At 38.0% G+C, this 19,822-nt stretch overlaps 1 protein-coding gene across 1 annotated transcript in view; it reads left to right on the top strand.

The window, feature by feature from the left end:
• The window catches only part of HPSE2 (heparanase 2 (inactive)), a 144,507-nt gene extending 126,953 nt beyond the window's left edge, over window positions 1–17,554 (top strand). The window contains 6 exon segments of the mRNA XM_032225874.1: window positions 2,510–2,603; window positions 5,132–5,238; window positions 9,473–9,587; window positions 13,976–14,121; window positions 16,024–16,170; window positions 17,389–17,554. Of these exon segments, the coding sequence (XP_032081765.1) occupies window positions 2,510–2,603; window positions 5,132–5,238; window positions 9,473–9,587; window positions 13,976–14,121; window positions 16,024–16,170; window positions 17,389–17,554 (775 nt within the window).
• Window positions 17,555–19,822: the final 2,268 nt, after the last annotated feature.

Below are 19,822 nucleotides of genomic sequence, written 5' to 3'. Positions count from 1 at the left end.
ACCCATTACTATCTGACAATTAGATATTGGCGTGCCTGATAATGTGTTCCAGAGCTCTCATTTGTCAATGCTGCATATCTCCTTGTAGTTTAAGAGAATAGATCTGGTTGACAAACCAATGCTGGATTTATGCATAGTTATATTTAGAATGTGCTGCTGTGAGACAGCTAACATGCTACTGTATGATAGATATTAAAAGCTGGATCTATTATAAACTATAAGTGCTGACTCAAATTTTACTTGAAACCAAGTTTTTTGAGATCAAGGTTTTTTTATTAGCTTGCAATATTAATTTGATCTAAGCGTCTCTTGCGCTTTCTGCTAAGTATTGCTAGATTGAAATATAACACGTTTTGAGAATACAGGAAAATCACTCTGTTAGTAGTGTGGTGGTTCTATGATTTTTCTAAACCAAGAAATAAATTCTAATTAAAATATTTCAGGAAAAAGAACTGAAAGAACTAAAATAACAACTTTGAAGCAGTCACACATTGACTGCTAGTTTGGATCTGGTCTTAGCTATACTAAGAGGATCCCTTCTTGAAATCACAGCTATTGTATTGATTTGATTTGATCTTTTCTAAGCTGATTAAGTTTGACTAAGCCTGAACCTAACCCATTAATAATAAAATAAGTATTTCCCTGCCTTTCTTGTATTTATGGCTAGCATTAATAAAAACAACTAGAAGAATGAACAAGATGTATAAGAGATCTATCCCCAAGGGCCTGTTGGAAAATACAGATGTTAATAACCTGGAGGGAACCCTTTCTATCTGATATTATCAGATTGACCAATTGGAAGAAGGCAATAATGAGGATAACCAGATTCTGAGTTGTGAAGGGTTTTAAAAGTGACAACCAAGATTTTTAATTATACCTATCGACAAAATGGTAACCAGTGCAGCTCTGAAAACATGGACAAATGGAGATGCATCCATAACTATTCAAGTTGTTGCATTCTGGACCAGCTGTGATTTTTAAATGCTCTTCAAGAGTACCCCCATGTTGAATATGTTACAATACTCCAACCAAAAATGACCAACCCAGGAATGACTATGACCAGGGTCTCTTATTCCAAGAAAGGCTCTATATGGAGTTGTGCAAAGGCCCTTCTTAACACTACTTCCATTTCCTCTTTAAGAGGAACTGAAAATCAAAAGAAATTAATGAACTGATGTGGAATGGAGTAAACCTATGCAAAACTATTTACTCAATTTCCACAGAACATTTTGGATGGTTTCCTAATCCATAGCCATTTCATTTTTCTAGGATTGATTTTTAAGCTTGTGTCTCCCCATCCAAGTAGCAACACAGATATTGTAGCATATGCTTTACATCTGAATATACTATATATAACTTCATCATTTTAATTTACTAAAATTGCATTTTACCGTTGACTTTTTCATATTAAATTAGATACAGACAATCCATCAATATATTCCACTTAAAGGTAAGCAGTTTCTAGCTTACCACAGGTCTCTGAGATCCAACCTTAGAGCAGGATAACTCTCTTACCTGTCTTATATGTACCATCCAGTAAATTATGAACAAAGCATAAATGAAAGAAAAGAAAATAGAAGTTGGAATCAGATAGTAACATTTAAGAAGATGATTCCAAAGTACATAACAGAACCAATATCTTCCCAAGGTTATTTCAACTATGATCTTCAGCTGACATTGTTGTTTTACTTGAGACTGTTGGTTCTGCAGTGAATCTAGCCTAGCTATTATCCCATGTATGTGATTTTTTTTGTATTTACAGTAGAGTGCATATCATTACTTGATCTAAGTGACTAATTAGTAGGAACTGTTATGATGGCAATTAACATACCAATACAGGACTTCTAAATCTTTGGTTGGATCATACCATCTTTATTGCTTGCAATGACCAAAATTAGGACATCTAAGACAAATAGAACATGAAGGAAATAGCTTTCTCCTCTTATTTTGAACAAATGAATTGCTTTTGGTGTTTAGAATTCTTTTATACGTGGTCTGTCAATTTATTTACAAATCTGAGTAAATGTACTGTCTGGAAAGTTGAGGGGACTTCCATTCCTTGTAATCAATTATTAATATTATTTTTATAGTCATTATTGTTCATACTTATCATAGTTCTAGACATTATGTAGAAATGTGTTCCTGGCTTGAGGTCTCTCTCTTCATTAAATTGAATAAAGTTATCCAGGACTTACAAATTGCTGCAGGTAAAAATAAAACTACAGAAATATAAGGTTAGAGTCATTTAAGAAGAATTAAGAAAAAAATATCACCATGGAGAAACTTGTAGAATAATGGGATTTGGGGCACAGGGAAAAAAGCATGTGGCAAAAGCATAGAAAAAGAACAGAAGAAAGAAGCAAAGGTCACCAATAGCAGCTGACCTTGTGCAGAACAGAGAGAATATTTGGGGGAAATGTAAATGTGGACAGCAGCGGTCCTTGGTCAAGGTGAGGGAGAGCACATAGTTGCAGCCCCTCTGACTGTTGCCTTCTCATTTTCATTCCAGTTACTACCTTGATGGCCGAGTGGCCAAGGTGACGGACTTCCTGAAAACACGCCTGTTAGACACACTCTCTGACCAGATCAGGAAAATCCAGAAAGTGAGTGAGTGTTGCAAAGGTGGGGAGCTTCAAGTACTTCAGGGTGCTGAGTCTGAATTTGACAAGTGCTCAGTACCAGACGGGCTTAGCAAAGGTTTCTACTTTGCTACTTTAAGACCCTGTAACTTCCAGCAAACTCAAGTCCACTGAACTTCCAGCAAATTTGACAAATAAGATAGACAAAATAAGTATAAGAATATTTGAGAGAGATTCTGTGGACCGCTGAAATGTCCTAAACCCTGTCCTAATAAAGATATTGGGAAAGCTGTTATTGACTGAACTAGTTGAATTTCAGAACTCTTGTAAGAATAATACAAAAGTCATTATGCAGGACAGGAAGTGGGGGAGGAGATGCTAGTTTTGGAGAACAAAGGTGATGAATCTTTCCTTGGGCTAATGTATATCAAGGGAAAAGAGGCCACTTCTATGAACTCACTATGCCTAGCTCTATTTCCTGTAAGGTACTTGACTAGAATGTTTGGTCCATTTTTACAAAATGTTTTGACTTATCAAGAAAGCTATAAAAACAGCTTTATTATGGATCATTTTTCTCTTAATAGAAAAAGAATTTTTAGCTGCACTGCTAGATAGATTCTAACAGGGGAAGATTTACTTCAGTAGAGAACCCAAAGATATCAGTTTACAGATGCTCTTATTAAATTTATTACCTCTTCTTTGTTTTATAATTTGAGATGGTTCCTTCAAGTAAGTCTAGTGAATGACCAGACCTTCAGGCACTTGTCAGATTTCTATCCAGAGGTAGCAAGAGTTGTAAACTGAATTCATCACACCTTGTGTTCACTTATATGTGTTTGTTTTTTGGCACCATCACATCCTTGACATGTCTGTGCTGACAAGGTTTATCTTATGTTACAGCAGCTTTCTCACAATGGGGTCTCTAGTGCCATGTACATACTTCTCTTTCACCATTGCAGTTTCATAGGAAAGAGTTAAGGCCAGTATGAGTTTCTGACAAGGTTCTAGGCTTGGTAACATACACTATGTTCCAAGACATTGATTACTCCCATTAAAGGCACCAATGTAATTAAAGTAAGAAATAGCTTTGTAGCTGCTACTAATGTCTGCTTTTTATTGAGAACTAGCTTAGAGGCCGAAATCCTGCTCGGATTTAAAGAAACTAGGTTTATATGTTAATGTAGATTAAATGTCTGAACATATCCTGAACAATCAGACATCCAGTCTACATGTTAATCTAATAAGCATGTTGTTTCTCACGAGGCTATATACATATATACACAGTAAGGACCTGGTTTTGCTCCCAGTTTTATGGTACATAAACTGTACCATATATGAAAAGAAGAGTTTACTAAAAGAACATATATATTTATAAATGTACATTTTAAATTACAAATAGTCCTTGACTTCTGTTTAGTGACCATTCAAAGTTACAGTGCCACTGAAAATGTGACATGACTTATCACCATTGCAACATCTCGATGGTTATGTGATCAAAATTCAGATGACTCATATTTATTGCAATGTCCTGAGGTCATGTGATCAACTTTTGTGACCTTCTGACAAGCATAGTCAATGGGGAAGCCAGATTCACTTAACAACTGTCACTAGCTTAACAACTGCAGTGACTCACTTAACAACTGTGTCAAGAAAGGTCATAAAATGGGGCAAAATTCACTTAATAAATATCTTGCTTAACAACAGAAATTTTGGGCTCAACTGTGATTGTAAGTTGAGGACTACTTGTATATAAAACTATTCAAAACAAGGCAGTGCCAAGCAATAGTCAAACTGCAAAGTGTATATATGTGGGGGGAAATACCATTGTGGAAAATGTAAAAATACTAACCTGAGAATGAGGTCAATTTGTACTCATTTTAAAAACTGAGAATGAGATCTTATACAAAGTTTTGCTGTAAGTGGGAATAAGAAAAGGTAATGGTGTTGCCATATGGTATAGCAGCCTACTGTGATATATGTCTTGGGAAGCAAAATTACAGTATAAATAAAAAAAATTCTTTCCTTATATAAGAGTCTGATCTGGATAATGGAAATATCTTACATTGTGTGAGTAATTTCTGTTTTCATAAAGAAATGAGGCTTTGATGAAGGCACGGGCAATTTCATTTTATGAGTGAAGTATTTTATTGATTAGCCTGCTGTCTGCTACTTCATGTGAGACACCACAAACAAACTGAACGGAATCACTGAAGGACAGTGCACCTACAACAAAACTAAGAGAGCCCACACTGAGGTAAACAAATAGGAAGTCAGCAAAGAGTGATATGTTCCAGGAAAGCAAGATCAATGCCCATAAAAAATAGAAGAAAATAAAAGAAAGTTTTGTTCAGATTAATATATTTCCATCCACTTCTTACTTTTGTTTTCCTCATTATTTCAGCCCTACTAGACACTGAAAAATCAGTATTATTTATGCTAGCCTGTGATAATACATGTTTTAAAGTTACCAGCTATAGCCAGTTGTTGAACAGCAGGGCTATTCTCATGTTCTTACCACCACTTTTGCTTTCCCCTTCTTTTTTTGGCAACAGGTGGTCAATGCATACATGCCTGGAAAAAGGATTTGGTTAGAGGGCATCGGAGCTGCTTCTGAAGGAGGCGTCACTAATCTCTCAGATTCCTATGCTGCCAGCTTCCTGTAAGTTAATCTAAGGATGGAAATAGTAATATGTTTATGAGAAAACCCGTAAGTGCATAAAATGGTTATTGTCTATAAGACACACTAATCCCGACTCTAAAATAAAGGATATCATTGGATCATTGGTTGTTATTAATTATTAATGGCTATTAGACTTTATCCATCAGTTTTTCAGTTTCAGTGGGAGATGATATGTTAAGGCAGTTAGTAATAACATAAATAAAAGTGGAGAAGCTACTGCTTTAATGTAGCAATAGTTAGATACCTTAAAGTAGTAGCTACTCCACTTTTATCTATGTATACATTGGACATACTGTAAGCAGATTAGAAAGGGAACTTTTAATTAGCTCTAATGCTTTATCATACCACTCTGCAGCCATTGGACCTACAACCACAAGAGAACTTTTACAAGAATTATCTGTCTCAATCTGCTGTGAGGGCTGTTCAAGAGACGGGAAGGAAAGATAGGGAAAGTATTAGATAAAGAGCAAAAATGGTATTAGCAAAGACTTTTTGGTTCTGGCCACACTTGTTAAGCTTTACCTGTTATTGTCAAATTCCTTAGAGATTAAAAGGCATTTTTGATTTAGTTATAGTGTGCCTTTATTGTTTTTACGAATAACTCAAGGCAGTGAACATATCCACCACATCTTCCTCCTCCTATTTTCTCCACAACAACAACCCTGATAGGTGAGTCGGGTTGAGAGACAGCAACTGGCCTAAAATCATCCAACAGGCTTTCGTGGCTAAGGTGGGACTTGAACCTAGGGTCTCCCACTTATTAGCCTGATGACTTAACCACTAGACCAAACTGGCTAAAGGATTTTGAAAGATTGAAAGATGTATCCACAACAGAATTCCTTTTTGTTTCAGTTTTATTTTCTTACTTCTTATATGGAAATAAGAATGAGGAAATATCATGAGGACACTTTGCTTAAAAATGGTTAGTGAAACAACTAGTGCCATAACCACAGGGACATGAGCCCACAGGTAACACTAGATAAGAAGTACTATCTATTGAATGTTCAGATGCCAGAAAAGTGACTGATTGAGATAACCTAGAGAATACTGTGCCTCCCAGAACTCTTTAACACATTATTGTAGCAGATTTATTTATACTTTAAGCACAAGGGCACCCATCTTTCTTTTTCAGCAGGTTGCACATAGTGCTAATTAGTTTAAGTTCCCTTTCCCCCTCCCTTTCTCTTCTATTTGTCTTTGCTTTAAGTTAATGATTTTTATTTCGTTTTTATGTTATGAAAATATTAAAAAATGCATATTTTAGCACAAGGCCCTAGGAAGCTCTGTTTGACTATTTTGTTGTAGGTGTCATTAAAATCCATTTTTAAAATTAGTATTTTTCCTCATATTGTGTGCAAAAGTGCTGTCATGGATTATAGGTCAACCAGGTGGTGGTAGAAAGAACAATCCTAGCAACTTTTCAATTCCTTTATAAAAATAAAACAAGGAAATCTCATGGGAAAGTTCAAGTTATTAAGTTCATAGAAGGTGCTCTATGGAGATCCACATGGTCAAACCAGGTTAATCAACAGAAATTAGTATAGGGATCAGCTTTCTTTTAAAAAAGAGTTTGCTTATATATACTGACAGCAGGAGATCAACGTGTTTTGTCTTTACTTAGCATTCCAAGCTAAAACTTCTGCTAGGCAACTTCCCTTCCACTGTTCTTCCTCTCCCCACTGGAGACAAGAATCTCTGCCCAAAAGAAAATGAGGTAGCCTCAAGCTTTTCTTGGGGGAAAAAAGCAGATGGAAATAAAGTAAGCTTAATGGTTGAAGACTGCTGATAAGATTCCTTAAACCATTACTATTTCATTACATTACAAATTATGTTTTAAATTATTACATGGGAATTTACATCCTATTTACACAAGTGTGAAAACAAATCACATGGTTTATTTATTTATTTATTTATTTAAAGTACACACATTTAATTTTTATTATGATTTTAGAGAAAGTGATAGGCTATGGTATTAAAATTGAAGGAAAGTACTCAAATTGCAAAGGAGTTTTAGAGAGGAGATGAAGAGTTGAAAAATGAGAAAAGTATTTTAACTCAATTCAAGGAAACGTGACAGCAATGTTCCCAGAACTTTCTCTTAAGAGCATCAGTTACTACAACTAATCTTCAGCTTATGACCACAATTAGGACCAGAACTACTATCACTAAGAAAAGTGGTTATTAAATGAGCTGTGCCTGATTTATAACATCTTGGCCACAAACCTTAAATAAATCCACTTCCCCCATTGATTTTGCATGTCGGAGGCGCAATGTGATAGCAAACAATGACCACATGAATTCAGGATGTTGCAACCCTCATAAATATATGCCACTTGCCAAGCACCTGAATTTTAAACACATGATCACAGGAACACTGTGATGGTTGTACGTGTAAGGACTCATTGTAACTCACTTTTTTTAACACCACAGTAACTTTGAACTGTTGTTAACAAATAGTCATAAGTCGAGGACTACCTCTATAAGAATCAAGCTGTTTTAGATATTGATTTAAAATTGATAGAATACAAGAATGATACTGAAACAAATTATACAGGACTTACAAGTGAAACCAGCTGATTTTTTAATTTCTAAAATGGACACACAAATAGTACATCAGAAAAGTGACTTGAATGTATAGATTTCAACTAGAAGAGTGATTTGGACAGCTTTCTTATTTTGGACATTAAAAGAGTGGTATTATGAAGTTATTCCTAAGAAGAGATAAAAAAGATAAAGAGAGAATGAAAAGAAATCATGGTTCCAAAAGGTATTGTTCAAGGACCCAGAGAGTATTAATCCTGTCAGATCAAATCATCTTGGAAGAGATTATAGGGAAGGTGTCCTTCAATAATTAGGTCTGTGACATATAGGTAATAAGCAGAATCACACCCAGAAACAAACTGGCAATCAGTATGGCTCATGAACATACCCACACCGCTGTGTTCTGGATCAGTTTGATTCTTCTGGGTGGTCTTCAAGGAAGTGTAATAGTAGTCAAGTCATGAAGTGATCAGGATATACATGACTGTTTGAAGGATCTCCCAATTGGTGCAGCAGATAAAGTTGTACAGAGGCCTTGCTAGCCACAGTGGCTATCTGCTATCTGTTCATTGAGCCAATATTAAAATTGCTCATAATCAAATCCTCATCAAATGCACTGTTGTAGTGATGGAGTCATCTCATCACACCTATCATGACTCCACATTCATCTTGAATATTTTATTAAAATTAAGGGAGATCCATCTCTCTTTCTTGTCTAGTGGTGCCTTACACCTTAACAATAGAAATTTATTTCCCCCCAATATTTCACTCAGTTCTTATAATTATTCCATGGACAATTTATGCAAGTTCCCCTGGGATATTTTCACATAAATCTCCAACTTTTCCCTGTAGAATCTTGGTAATATTATATCCACCTCCATGCCAAGACACACTTTCAATCAACTGGCTGTCTAAGTTCAAAAGAATTTAAGTTTTATTCATAATAGACAAATAATGGATTGTCTTGGGTGGGGGAGGGAGAAAGCAGACCTGCTAGAATTTTGTGTGTGTGTGTGTGTGTGTGTGTGTGTGTGTGTGTGTGTGTGTGAACAAAAGTAAATTTGTTGTTTTGGTTCATTCAAAATCCACATATGCTAATATTCGAAGTTATCTAATGTACAGGGATAATATAGGGCATTTTGTCCATTGCCCTTGTTGAAAGACAGTAAAATAATTGTAGAAATATCTTTGACTCTTAGTGTTGAGGTTTTTTTTCTATCATAAATTGTTGAAAACATGCTGCATTGTGCACAATAGCAATATTTATTATCTGACTATGCTGGGTTTCAAGTCCAAAAAGTTGTCTGAAATATGTTGTTTTTGGGAAAGATCTTGAGTACCTCTTAATTAAAGGTTTCTCTGGTGACTGATAACTCTATTTCTCAGCGAAGTAGCAGAATAATTAATTCATGAACATATCTTACTTGGATGGCAAGTTAATACCTTTCAAAAGAAGAGAATGCACCATGGATGTCTTCCCCCAAAATAGTGGCCTCCAAATGTTTTGGAATATAGGTCTAGTCATCACAAATCACTGACCACTATGGTGAACTGTGATGTATCAGTTAAACAAGACAGCTTTGATATATGGAACTAAGCCACAACCTAGGTTGAGGAAATCTATCCTGCTCTTCTTGGTTAAAAGCTAATCGATTGTCTTCTAAATTGCTAGGTGGCTAAACTCTCTTGGGATGCTAGCGAGCCAGGGCATCGATGTGGTAATGAGACACTCATTCTTTGATCATGGGCACAACCATCTTGTGGACCAGAACTTCAACCCACTGCCGGTAGGTGAATGATACAGTATTTTCTGAACTTGCATTAATATCCCTTTGTTCTTAAGTGGTCCTCTGTCCTACATATTATACTGTATACTCTAGATCAGTGGTCCCCAACCCCCGGTCCGTGGACCGGTGCCGGGCCGTGGAGTACCTGGCACCGGGCCGCGCAGCGGCCGGGGGCCATGATCGCTGCAGCGGCCGGGGGCCATGATCGCTGCAGCGGCCGGGGGCCATGATCGCTGCAGCGCAAAGGCTCCTGGGCCGTGCGCAAAAGCTCCTGGGCCGTGCGCAAAGGCTCCAGGGAAGAGAGCCCCGCGCAGGTACGCAATCAATGTGTCATCGCGAACAACGCCCCCCCCACCCCTGCGCGCGCTCAGCGGGCCACGGTAAAATTATCAAAGGCTGACTGGTCCGCGGCGATAAAAAGGTTGGGGACCACTGCTCTAGATCAGAAGTGGTATTCTGCTAATTCGCACCGGTTCGGGTGAACCAGTATCGGCGGCGCAAGTCTCCGCTCCCCCACCCATACATCATCACTGCACATGCCCAGACGTGCACATGCTCAGACATGCGTGCTCCTGCTACTGAACCACTAGTGAAGATAAGAGAATACCATAACTGCTCTAGATGTGTAATGTAACACATGGCCTTTCTCATATTTTACATTTATATATATATATACAACCAAACAGTTTCTCCATCATTGCTTATGTTGTAGAAGTTACTTCAAGGCAGCATTTTTCATCTACTAGTAAAGGTACATAGCATGGAAACGTGTTTCCCAAAAAATAAGACAGGGTGTTATTTTCTTTTGATCCCCAAAATAAGTGCTTGGCCTTATTTTCGGAGAGGTGTTATTATTTTTGAGGTCCAGGAGGCAGCAAGCGAGCAACCTCATGGCTGCTGCTATGTTGCAATATTTTCAGGGAGGGCTTATTTTAGCACATGCGCTCAAAAGCCCAATTGGGCTTATTATCTGGGGAGGTCTTATTTTGGGGGAAACAGGGTAGTAACCTTATTCACATGATGTATCTTCATCAACTTCTTTCTGTCATTTCCAGCCAGAATTCTCTCTTCTTTTCACTCTTACTAGGCACATACCTCAACAGTAATTCCGTTCATTTCTCACCTCACTTTTCTGCTTGTTTCTTTCTTGTTTGCTCTATATTATCTCTGCTGAATCAGTCTGAATTTCTCTCTTCTTTTCATGTTGCCAGTCAGTAAATCAGAGGATTTGTGCATGACTTTGTACCCTTGACCTGTTCCTAGAAATTCTTGGCTTTCACAGACAAACAGGCACTCATATCCAGATATAGTTTGTGTGTGTGTGTGTGCGCGCGTGTGTGTGTGTGTTTAAGAAAAGATTTTGCACACACAGTTGAAAATCTACTGCTCTTTGTGGCCTGTTTGAACTCGGCTTGAAAATACATTTTTCCAGATTGGTTTCTTTCAATGCTAATAGGAGACATTAGTTAATGTCAAGTACAACATGTTGAAAGCAGATGGGGCAGGGTTACCTCTGGAGCTATAACTTTGTCCACTAAGAGAGCCTCAATGGGACCCTCGTGGGTTGCACAAGACCAAGAGAATCAGGGCATTTCTTATGGGAGAGGCATTTAAGCCATAGCAAGGAGGAAGGAGGGGCAGAAGGGGAGTTATAGGTCCTGAAAACATACAATAAAAACAACCAAACCCAAGGCAGTCAGGCCCTTAGGGAAAGAGCAAAGTGGCAGGAAAATGGAGCTGAACAAAGTTTAAATTTATAGGAATGAAGGTGAAAGAAGTTCACAATTTCACACAGCAGGGTGGTTCCTTGCAGTTTAATGCAAACCCTCTTATTTCCAGTTCTTCAAAAGGACAGTAGTATTCACTGTTGAAAGTGTGCAGGGTTCTAATAAGAAAAACATATGTTAATCTTTTAAAATAGCAGGGTTTTTTTCCTTCCATTTCAGTCTAGTAAATTTTACATCTTGTAAGTGAAACTTGGCAGCATCAAAAAGCTCTGAATCTCCATGGCCAGAAATGTACAGGCCTGGTAACATCTGAGACATGTTGCCCACAAGACCCTGGAGTGCAGCATGCAGATTTGGGAAGCAGAAGAGCAGCCACAAAAGCAGACTTACCTTGTAATGAAGAGGAAATTTTCTGCAATTAGATGCTAAGAAAGTATCGGTTGCTGAAATTTTCTCCTAGCTAAAAATTAGTTGATTGGGGCTTCTTATGCCTTACATCTCCAGAAAAATGTTTACAAGATGTCAGCTTAGGTAACTTAGATATACTAGAAAAAGACACGGTCATGCATGGTCTGTAGTTCTTATGACACAGAAACATTTTAAAAAATGATGCTTCTTGAATGTTTCTTTTTTCATAAAGTTAAGTTTTAATTTAGAAAAACACTGCTTTATAAACAGACTGATAAGAAGAGAAAAGGGGAGAGGGAATAGGGATGGATGAAAATGTGGTACAGATAATTATCAGGCTAGTGAGAGACAGAGGCAGAGACACAGACTTATGTTACAAGTCTGAGTTAAAACAGATCTGCTGTTAACTGAGTATCAACATGTAAATACTTTTCTCCAAAGCATTTCTACCAAAAAGGCAGTTTGGGGGTCTAAGAGAAATCAAAACCCTATGCAGAGCTTCCTCTAGGATTTCAAACATTCTAAATGAAGTATACAGGGCTAAGAAAAAAGGACATATTATGCATGCATCTTCTTTTGAGTAAAACTCACTCAGTGCTAATATCTTTCTTCCTATCCAGAACAGGTGAATGTTTGGGTGGAGAGGTAGTGAACAGGCAGAAATGGCAGTCTCTGAAGCTGGGCTGGGATGCGGTGCCCATTCTTTTCCCGTGGGAGCTATCAGGGAGATGAAAGTCGCTGTTTGGGGCTGTACAAGACTGCTGGGATGTGAAATTGAATCCTCCCACTAACTCATTGACAAAGACTTGATATCTTTCCTTTGTGCAAACGCTCCAATGCTGAGAGAAGCCATGGCATCAATCACTGCCTTGGCCTGGCTGCCCATCAGCTGGCGACAAGCTTTGGCTGGGTGCCTTGCAAGAGCTCAGTTGCTCTCCTTTCCATGCCATGGCTGATCTAGTCCTAACTCCAGTGATTCTCTGCTGAAGGAAGGACAATTGAGCGCTGTGTGTGTGTGTGTGTGTGTGTGTGTGTGTATTATATATTATATTCTGATATTTTCATCTAGCTATGTTGTTTATAATTTTTGGAGTATTCAGTTTAGTGTGTACTTTATTAGATGATAAATTTGGTCCTTACTATTATTTGAAGTAATTCTCAGTTGGAGCAAATTAAAGATTTATTCAAAATCCTAGGCAACTAAGATTACAAACATTAAAACATGCAAGAAAACTTCCACATGAGAACAGCATATTTTACGAGATGCTTACAGATTTTTCAGTAGTTACTGTACAGGATAGTCTAAATGTGAGACTTCATGAACAATATCTAAGAAATAATTTCTTATCCCCAGATTTTCATAGTCTTTTCTGTAAGACTTTAACAGCTCTAAGTTTACTGTAAAATATTGCGGTATAGGAGCACCAAATTGTGTTTACACCTTAGCTAAGAATAAATACTCTTGTCTGCTTTGCACATGAATCCTAAGGGTATATTGTTCTCATACTTGTGGTAAATGACACCCTTATTGTTGTGCTGCATCTCATTTAACAAACGCGTGTACATTTGCCACTGGAAGGAAAAGAACATGAAGTGACGAGAACAGAACCACAAGTGGCATTTTATGTTCTGGGTTTTACAACAATAACTCAGAGAACTGGGAATGGAAGGTCTATTATACTGCAATTATTTGTCAGGTTACAAGCAGCATTTCTTCACCATGTGGTTAGGGCACAGTTTTAGAGCTCAGATCTGGTTGCAGAGGTCTATGGGGCCCCTGGGAATGTATCCCGTAAGTCTCTGCTAGGAGACAGCCGTGTCTAGTTAGTAGGATTGTATAAAAGGTCATCTAATTTATGTTTTTTCCAATACCTTCTTTTCTAAACACACCTATTTAAGAAACCCCTGGGGTCATGTCACAAACTTTCCATGCAAAAGGATACTTAAATTCTATAGTAGTAGGCTTAGTATTGGGTAGAGATCAAACATTTTTGACAGTTAGTCTAAAAGGAAGAATTTGTGGAAGTACTGTTTCTCAACACAAGAAAAACACATATTCCACATTCTCCCACATGTGTAGCTATTAAAAGTAGAAAAAAGATCTATCTTATATTTTCTGAACCTAGAGAAGCATAATTCTTTATGCATAGTGTTACTCTTGGATTGCAGCAAACTAGAATATGCTTCATAATCCTTTATACTGTCTCTCCATAAACTCTGTCCTAGGAATAATCAATCTGGCTTTTTTGACAGGACTACTGGCTCTCACTGCTTTATAAGCGACTTGTCGGACCCAAAGTACTTGCTGTCCATGTTGCTGGACTGCAGAGAAAACCTCGCCCTGGCAGGGTGATTCGTGATAAGTTACGGATCTATGCTCACTGCACCAATTACTACAAGTGAGTTATCTCGGAGAAGGTGCAATTACTGAAGTAAAAAAATGGAGATTGGGCACTGAAGACCAGCAGACCCAAATGGGGTTAATCAGCGTGAGCTACACCCACAAAAAGAAAACGTTATCTAATTCAGATGAATCTCTGTGTTCCAGGCTACCAGAGCTAAGTGTCATTATACCTGTTAAAGAACGAGCTTCATTATTTGAACATAAGAACACTATGAGGGGAAGCCTATATAAATGCATGCATAAGATTTTGCCTCCTCTTTCCCTCCCCCCTCTCTGTGTACAACTTGGCAACATGGCTTTCTCAGATCGTAGAGAGGGGAGGAACAACATTGGTGTTGATAGGGAAGCTCACCTATCTCTGGGATTCTGGTGGGAGCCTTTGTGGATGACATCAAGGGAGTACAGTTCCCCAAAGGCCCCATGCTTTGGTTTCAGTTCCTTGTCTCCCCCCACTTCCCATTCGGAGCACCTAGCATAGCTAGAGTTTCTACGATAAGCCTTCAAAGCATCCTAGGAGTGTAGGACCTGGGACTTTCCTAAAGACACAGGTCCCTATTGTTGCTACTTCACATCACCCAGATGCTTTCAGCAAGGCTCCCCCTCCCCCTCCTAGAGGGAGCTTTGGCCAACGACTGACAGGTAACTGGCAACAGAAACAGGGAGAGATGGGAAAGGGAGAGTAGGCACAGGCCAGCAGACCTCTGGCTCCTTTCCATGCCTAGGGCAAATACTGTAAATGGGGGCCACCTGTGTAGAAGCTGAAGCTAACTCTCCTCTTTGGGGATATTCTTGCCTAAGCTTACTTCAAAAGCAGGAGTATTGAAAAGCTTATAAATGCTGCCTAAGGAAATAATATGCAGAAAGCTTTAGATGCCTTGTATTATCCCATCTGTATAAACATCCTATAATAAAATAGTGCTGTTAACCCCACTATCACCCTTCAGGCAAGAGATGTAGACTGAAAGATTACCAAAGGCCATTAAAACAATTCATCTGATTAGCTGAGATTTCAGCCAGGGACTCCCAACATGTATCTAACAATTCTATTAGCTTTCAAATATTCCCCCCAAAGGACTTTTCTTTAGCATACAGTATAGCTTTCTTCTGACCTATAAAATATTGCTTTTTAGGCAGGTAGCACTTCTACATGTAGTATACATGATGGCTAATTACAGCTAAATAGGATGATTTTACTTACACTTGTAAGGGTCTAATCATCCTATTTCTGCCTGCAACAAACATTAAAAACCTGAAGCCCACTCTAATCATCCATTAATCACAGATGCAGTAACTGCTCCTGTCTCACATGCCAGTTTCCTATTCAGTTTAATAACCACTTGTAATTAAATAATGGTAGGGTTGGAAGCCTATTCATTTAACTAGACAAAGAAATGCTACATTTACTGCACTAATGGGTACTAACTTTTTCCAAGAAAAAATATTGATGCTTCTACATATACATCCAAACAAATTGTGCTATTTGATTTTATGATATTTCCTACAAACTAGGCTAGATCTTGAAGCAAAAATGTTATCTTTTTCTACCTTAATGGAAACATAGGACCTTAGCTGCTCTGAAAACACCAGTCCATGGTGGCTTCATTAAGACCAAGGAATTATTGCAGAAAATGTTGGGAGTCTCCTTTAACTAAATCTTTCTTTGCAAAGTGACAAATTGGACAATTGATATGACAGAATAACATCCTAGATTGAACTGGAGGAAATGCTTCTTGCAGTTAGGCAGATATGCTAAATAAGTCCCAAAATGGGGTTCCTTTCACTAGAATTTCATGTTGGAATTGGAAAATAATAGTGAAAATCTTTAATTCTAGAGCTAATACGTTATTACTAAAAAGTATTCAAATGATTCACCTTTAAGCTCTTATCTCTCTCACAGCCATAATTATGTCCGTGGTTCTATCACAATTTACATTATCAACTTGCATCGGTCACGAAAGAAAATCAAGTTGGTGGGGACCCTTCGGGACAAACTTGTCCATCAGTATGTGCTGCAACCCTATGGTCAAGAAGGACTTCAGTCAAGGTGAGTGCTATTGTCCAGTTCAAGGCCACTATCATGAGAACCTGTTAAAGTGACCAAGCATTGATGTTAAGCACTGTACCCCATTTATTCATCTGTACATATGGTGTGCTACCTGCCATTTAATTTCCATCTTTTTGCTGTCCCAAAAGCTTATGTTATAATAAATCATGTGAATAATGTTCACTTTTAAGAAACCATGTATTTTTGTGTTATAAACACAACACAACTTGTTTGGAACTTATCACTGTGTCTAATTCCATCCAGCTTTAAAATACTGATGGAGAATCCAGCAATGTTGTTTTCCTGAAAATTCCATCTACGCTTGACAGAGGTTTCCAGGCCCCATAAAGAAAACTATTCTGATATACCTTCTTGCTTTATTCTCCATTTATTTATGGTGCCCCGCACAAAATCAGATAAAAAGAACTATGGTATTGTACCAAACCTAAGAAGGCTTATATGGCCTACATTCCATTTTCCTAATGGCCAATGAAATGCCTGTGGAAAACCCACAAATGGAATGCAAGCACAATAGGCCGCTCTCCTTTGTTCTCAGCAAGTAGTATCAAGCCATGTACTGTCTGAGTTGTGGAATGTAATTCCACCATCATGAGTCATAACTACGTATCAGTTAATGGTATGCTATGAATTTGTCCAATCTGCTTTTAAAGTCTTCCAGACTGTTGATCATCACTGCATCTTGTCATCATACATGCCCTAGATCCGAGTTCCCCAAACTTTCCAGCTTCGCAGACAGGTGGAGGAGAGAGGGGATGGTTCCATGCAAGTGGCAGGTCGCCCCACATAAGTGGGAATGTGTGCGCCCGCCTGTCAATTCTGTGGCTCAGTTCTGAACACCTCAAGGCCCGGTAGTGGGCCATGGCCCAGGGGTTGGAGATCCTGCCCTAGATTAACCATAGATTTGCTAAAGTTTTTTATTTGTCCTGAATTCTCTTCTTACCATCCATGTGATTCTAGTATTGGTATAATTTATCTGACACTGTCCTAGCCATGTCCTTTCATAGGATCTTTAGGTTCCATAGTAAAGATGTAAAGATAAAGCTAACGTTTATCTATCTTGAAGTCTCCTGTACTTTTTTTATCATTGTCATGAAGAACATCTATGCAATCTCTAAGTTCTACCCTTTTCCCCATTACCTGGAGAGGGGCAGCTTTCTCCTCTACATTTTGACTGAAAAATGCATCTGGTCTGTGCAGGTCTGTGCAGCTTAATGGACAGCTCCTCACTATGTTGGATGATGGAACTCTGCCAAATCTGAAGCCTCGTCCTCTTCGTCCTGGACGAACCCTTGTTATTCCACCGCTCACTATGAGCTTCTATGTGGTGAAGAATGTTAATGCCCTGGCATGCCGGTATCGGTAGCTCTACCAAACTCCACTGCCAAGGGCAGACCTTGAGACCCTCTTGGATCACTTCTTGGCAGAAGTGTGCACACTTCACCAGGAAAAGAGGACAGAAGTGCCTCCAGGAAAATACTGACTATTCACAGCTGTTTCACATGTTCTTATGATCCTAGCATCCCCACCTGCAATGGAGATTTCCAAATAAGCAGTATTTTAAACCCTTTGCAATTTTCCTATAGACTATTATAGAGTGGGGACTTTGTGCCACCTTGTGGGCAATGAAGAAGCTGTAATATGAAGAATTGTTCTGAGTTTTCTGTGCTCAGCAAGTGGAAAATCAAGATGCATCCATCACACCAGAGGCTACCAAAAAAGTATCAGCAGGAAGAGGCTTAGAAGAATCTAGTATTTCAGCTTTATCCCTGTGGATGGTGTGCCCCCTACTGGCAAAAGGCAACAGAACAAGCAATGTAGCAAGGAAAACGCATCTAGAAGAGCCAGAATTGTATCTTAAAGAATCAAGCACCCAGTTGTGCTGCAGAAGACAATCCAGACCTGAAATTCTAGGGTGTCTCTAACTTCTTGAGCCTATGGCATTGTTGGATGGAAAAGAAGAGTCTTGGCCACTGTAAATAATGCTACCTCCTGGGAGCATTTGTTGTAAATGTTAACTATTAAGTTATATTTTCTGAAAAGCTGAAAAAAATACTTGTAAGAACTGAGAAATTGAGGCTTTTAAAAAGTTTGCTACTTCTTGGGGCACCAATAAAGTGTATCAGGTGGTGCGTGAAAGAATGACAGAAAGGCTTGTAAATATTTAAAAGCATTTATTATATTTCTGTTTCAATATTCTGAAGCCTCTGCATCATACTAAGCCTGGACTGCAAAACTCTGTATGGCAGCAAAGAGCTATAATCTTCTGTGTCTCTTTGCTTTCATTTAGTGGTCATTCAGATTTTTGCAAATTAAATCCAGTAGCTCTTATCCCTGCACTTTCTAAAAGTGATGTTTATATTAAGTTAGATGTTACAACTAATTATGAGCAACTAGACATCTGTTATGTTATTAATAACCCTGCATACTTTTCCAGCCTGAGGATCCAACCTATTGTTTACACTCACATGCACAATAGCCTTTTAGATACAATCCACCCCACATTATTTATCTCTATTCATTACACCTAACTGAAATGTTACTATAAGGAGCAAAGATGTATACAGTATTCTCCAAGATTAAATTAAGTTAGCCCGTGGGGGGGAGATAATTAAGATATAAAGTCTTGGATTTTTTGGTTGACAATTAAATGTAAATGATCAGGAGATTTAAAATAAAAAATGAAACTTCCACTATATTAATATATGCTTCTTGTCAAAAGAAAAAGAAGAAGAGAGATGAACTAGAAGGAATGCAAAAGAACTTTTCACAAGTGCCATCTAATAATAATAGTTGACTCTTTTATTGTTTTGTTATCAGTGTTTAAAGTACAGACCTCACCAAATAACTTGCCTAATTATTTAATGGCCTCTCAAGTTCAAAAATTGTTTTGATATAGACTTAAAGGTCCCTTATTTTATTACAGAATGAAAATTTCTAAACTGATTTTCTTGACCTTTTTAGCTCATAATTATTTGCTATGTGCATGATTGATTTAATTTCCCCTAGGACAGCAACCAATTACAGAAAGAAAGTGTGCCAATGTTGTCTTTAGGCATGCAAGACCAGGAATAAAGCAAACTAAGTCCGCATCATATTAGTTATGTAATGCTATAGAGTTTTCAATTACTTTAGGTATGCTATAATTATTGTTACTGTTATTATTAATCATTACAATAACTGCAGAAGATGGATCAGCATTTTTAGTTTTATATTGCAAATGAAGAATGGGTATAAAAGTTCTGAAGCAGTAACTTGCCTTGGAAAAACTGAGTAAATACACAGCAAAGGCAAGAACAAAGAATGTTTTGATTAACGGATTAGCTTATAAATGCTGTAGTAATGATTTACATATTAACAGGGTGAACGCAATGATCTTTGGAACATATTCCAAGTGTGATGCTATGATTCCAGCTCTTATGTTATACCAAAATCAGCACACGGTTCATCCCAGCATAAAACGAATAGCATGTATTGCAAAAACCTGACGACTGATTTGCCAAGAATTCCAGGACATTTTACTGGGATTGCCTGAGATACCATGGCTGCCTGTAGCTTGTGAAACAGTCTCTTGAGTTTCTGAAAATAACTACAGAAGCTGTATTCCCCTATTTGGAAATAGAAAGTCCATTAC

Source organism: Thamnophis elegans, chromosome 10 (assembly GCF_009769535.1).
Source record: "Thamnophis elegans isolate rThaEle1 chromosome 10, rThaEle1.pri, whole genome shotgun sequence".
Classification (NCBI taxonomy): Eukaryota; Metazoa; Chordata; class Lepidosauria; order Squamata; family Colubridae; genus Thamnophis; species Thamnophis elegans.
Note: the sequence above shows the minus strand (reverse complement) of the source record. Positions and strands in the feature narration are given on the sequence as shown.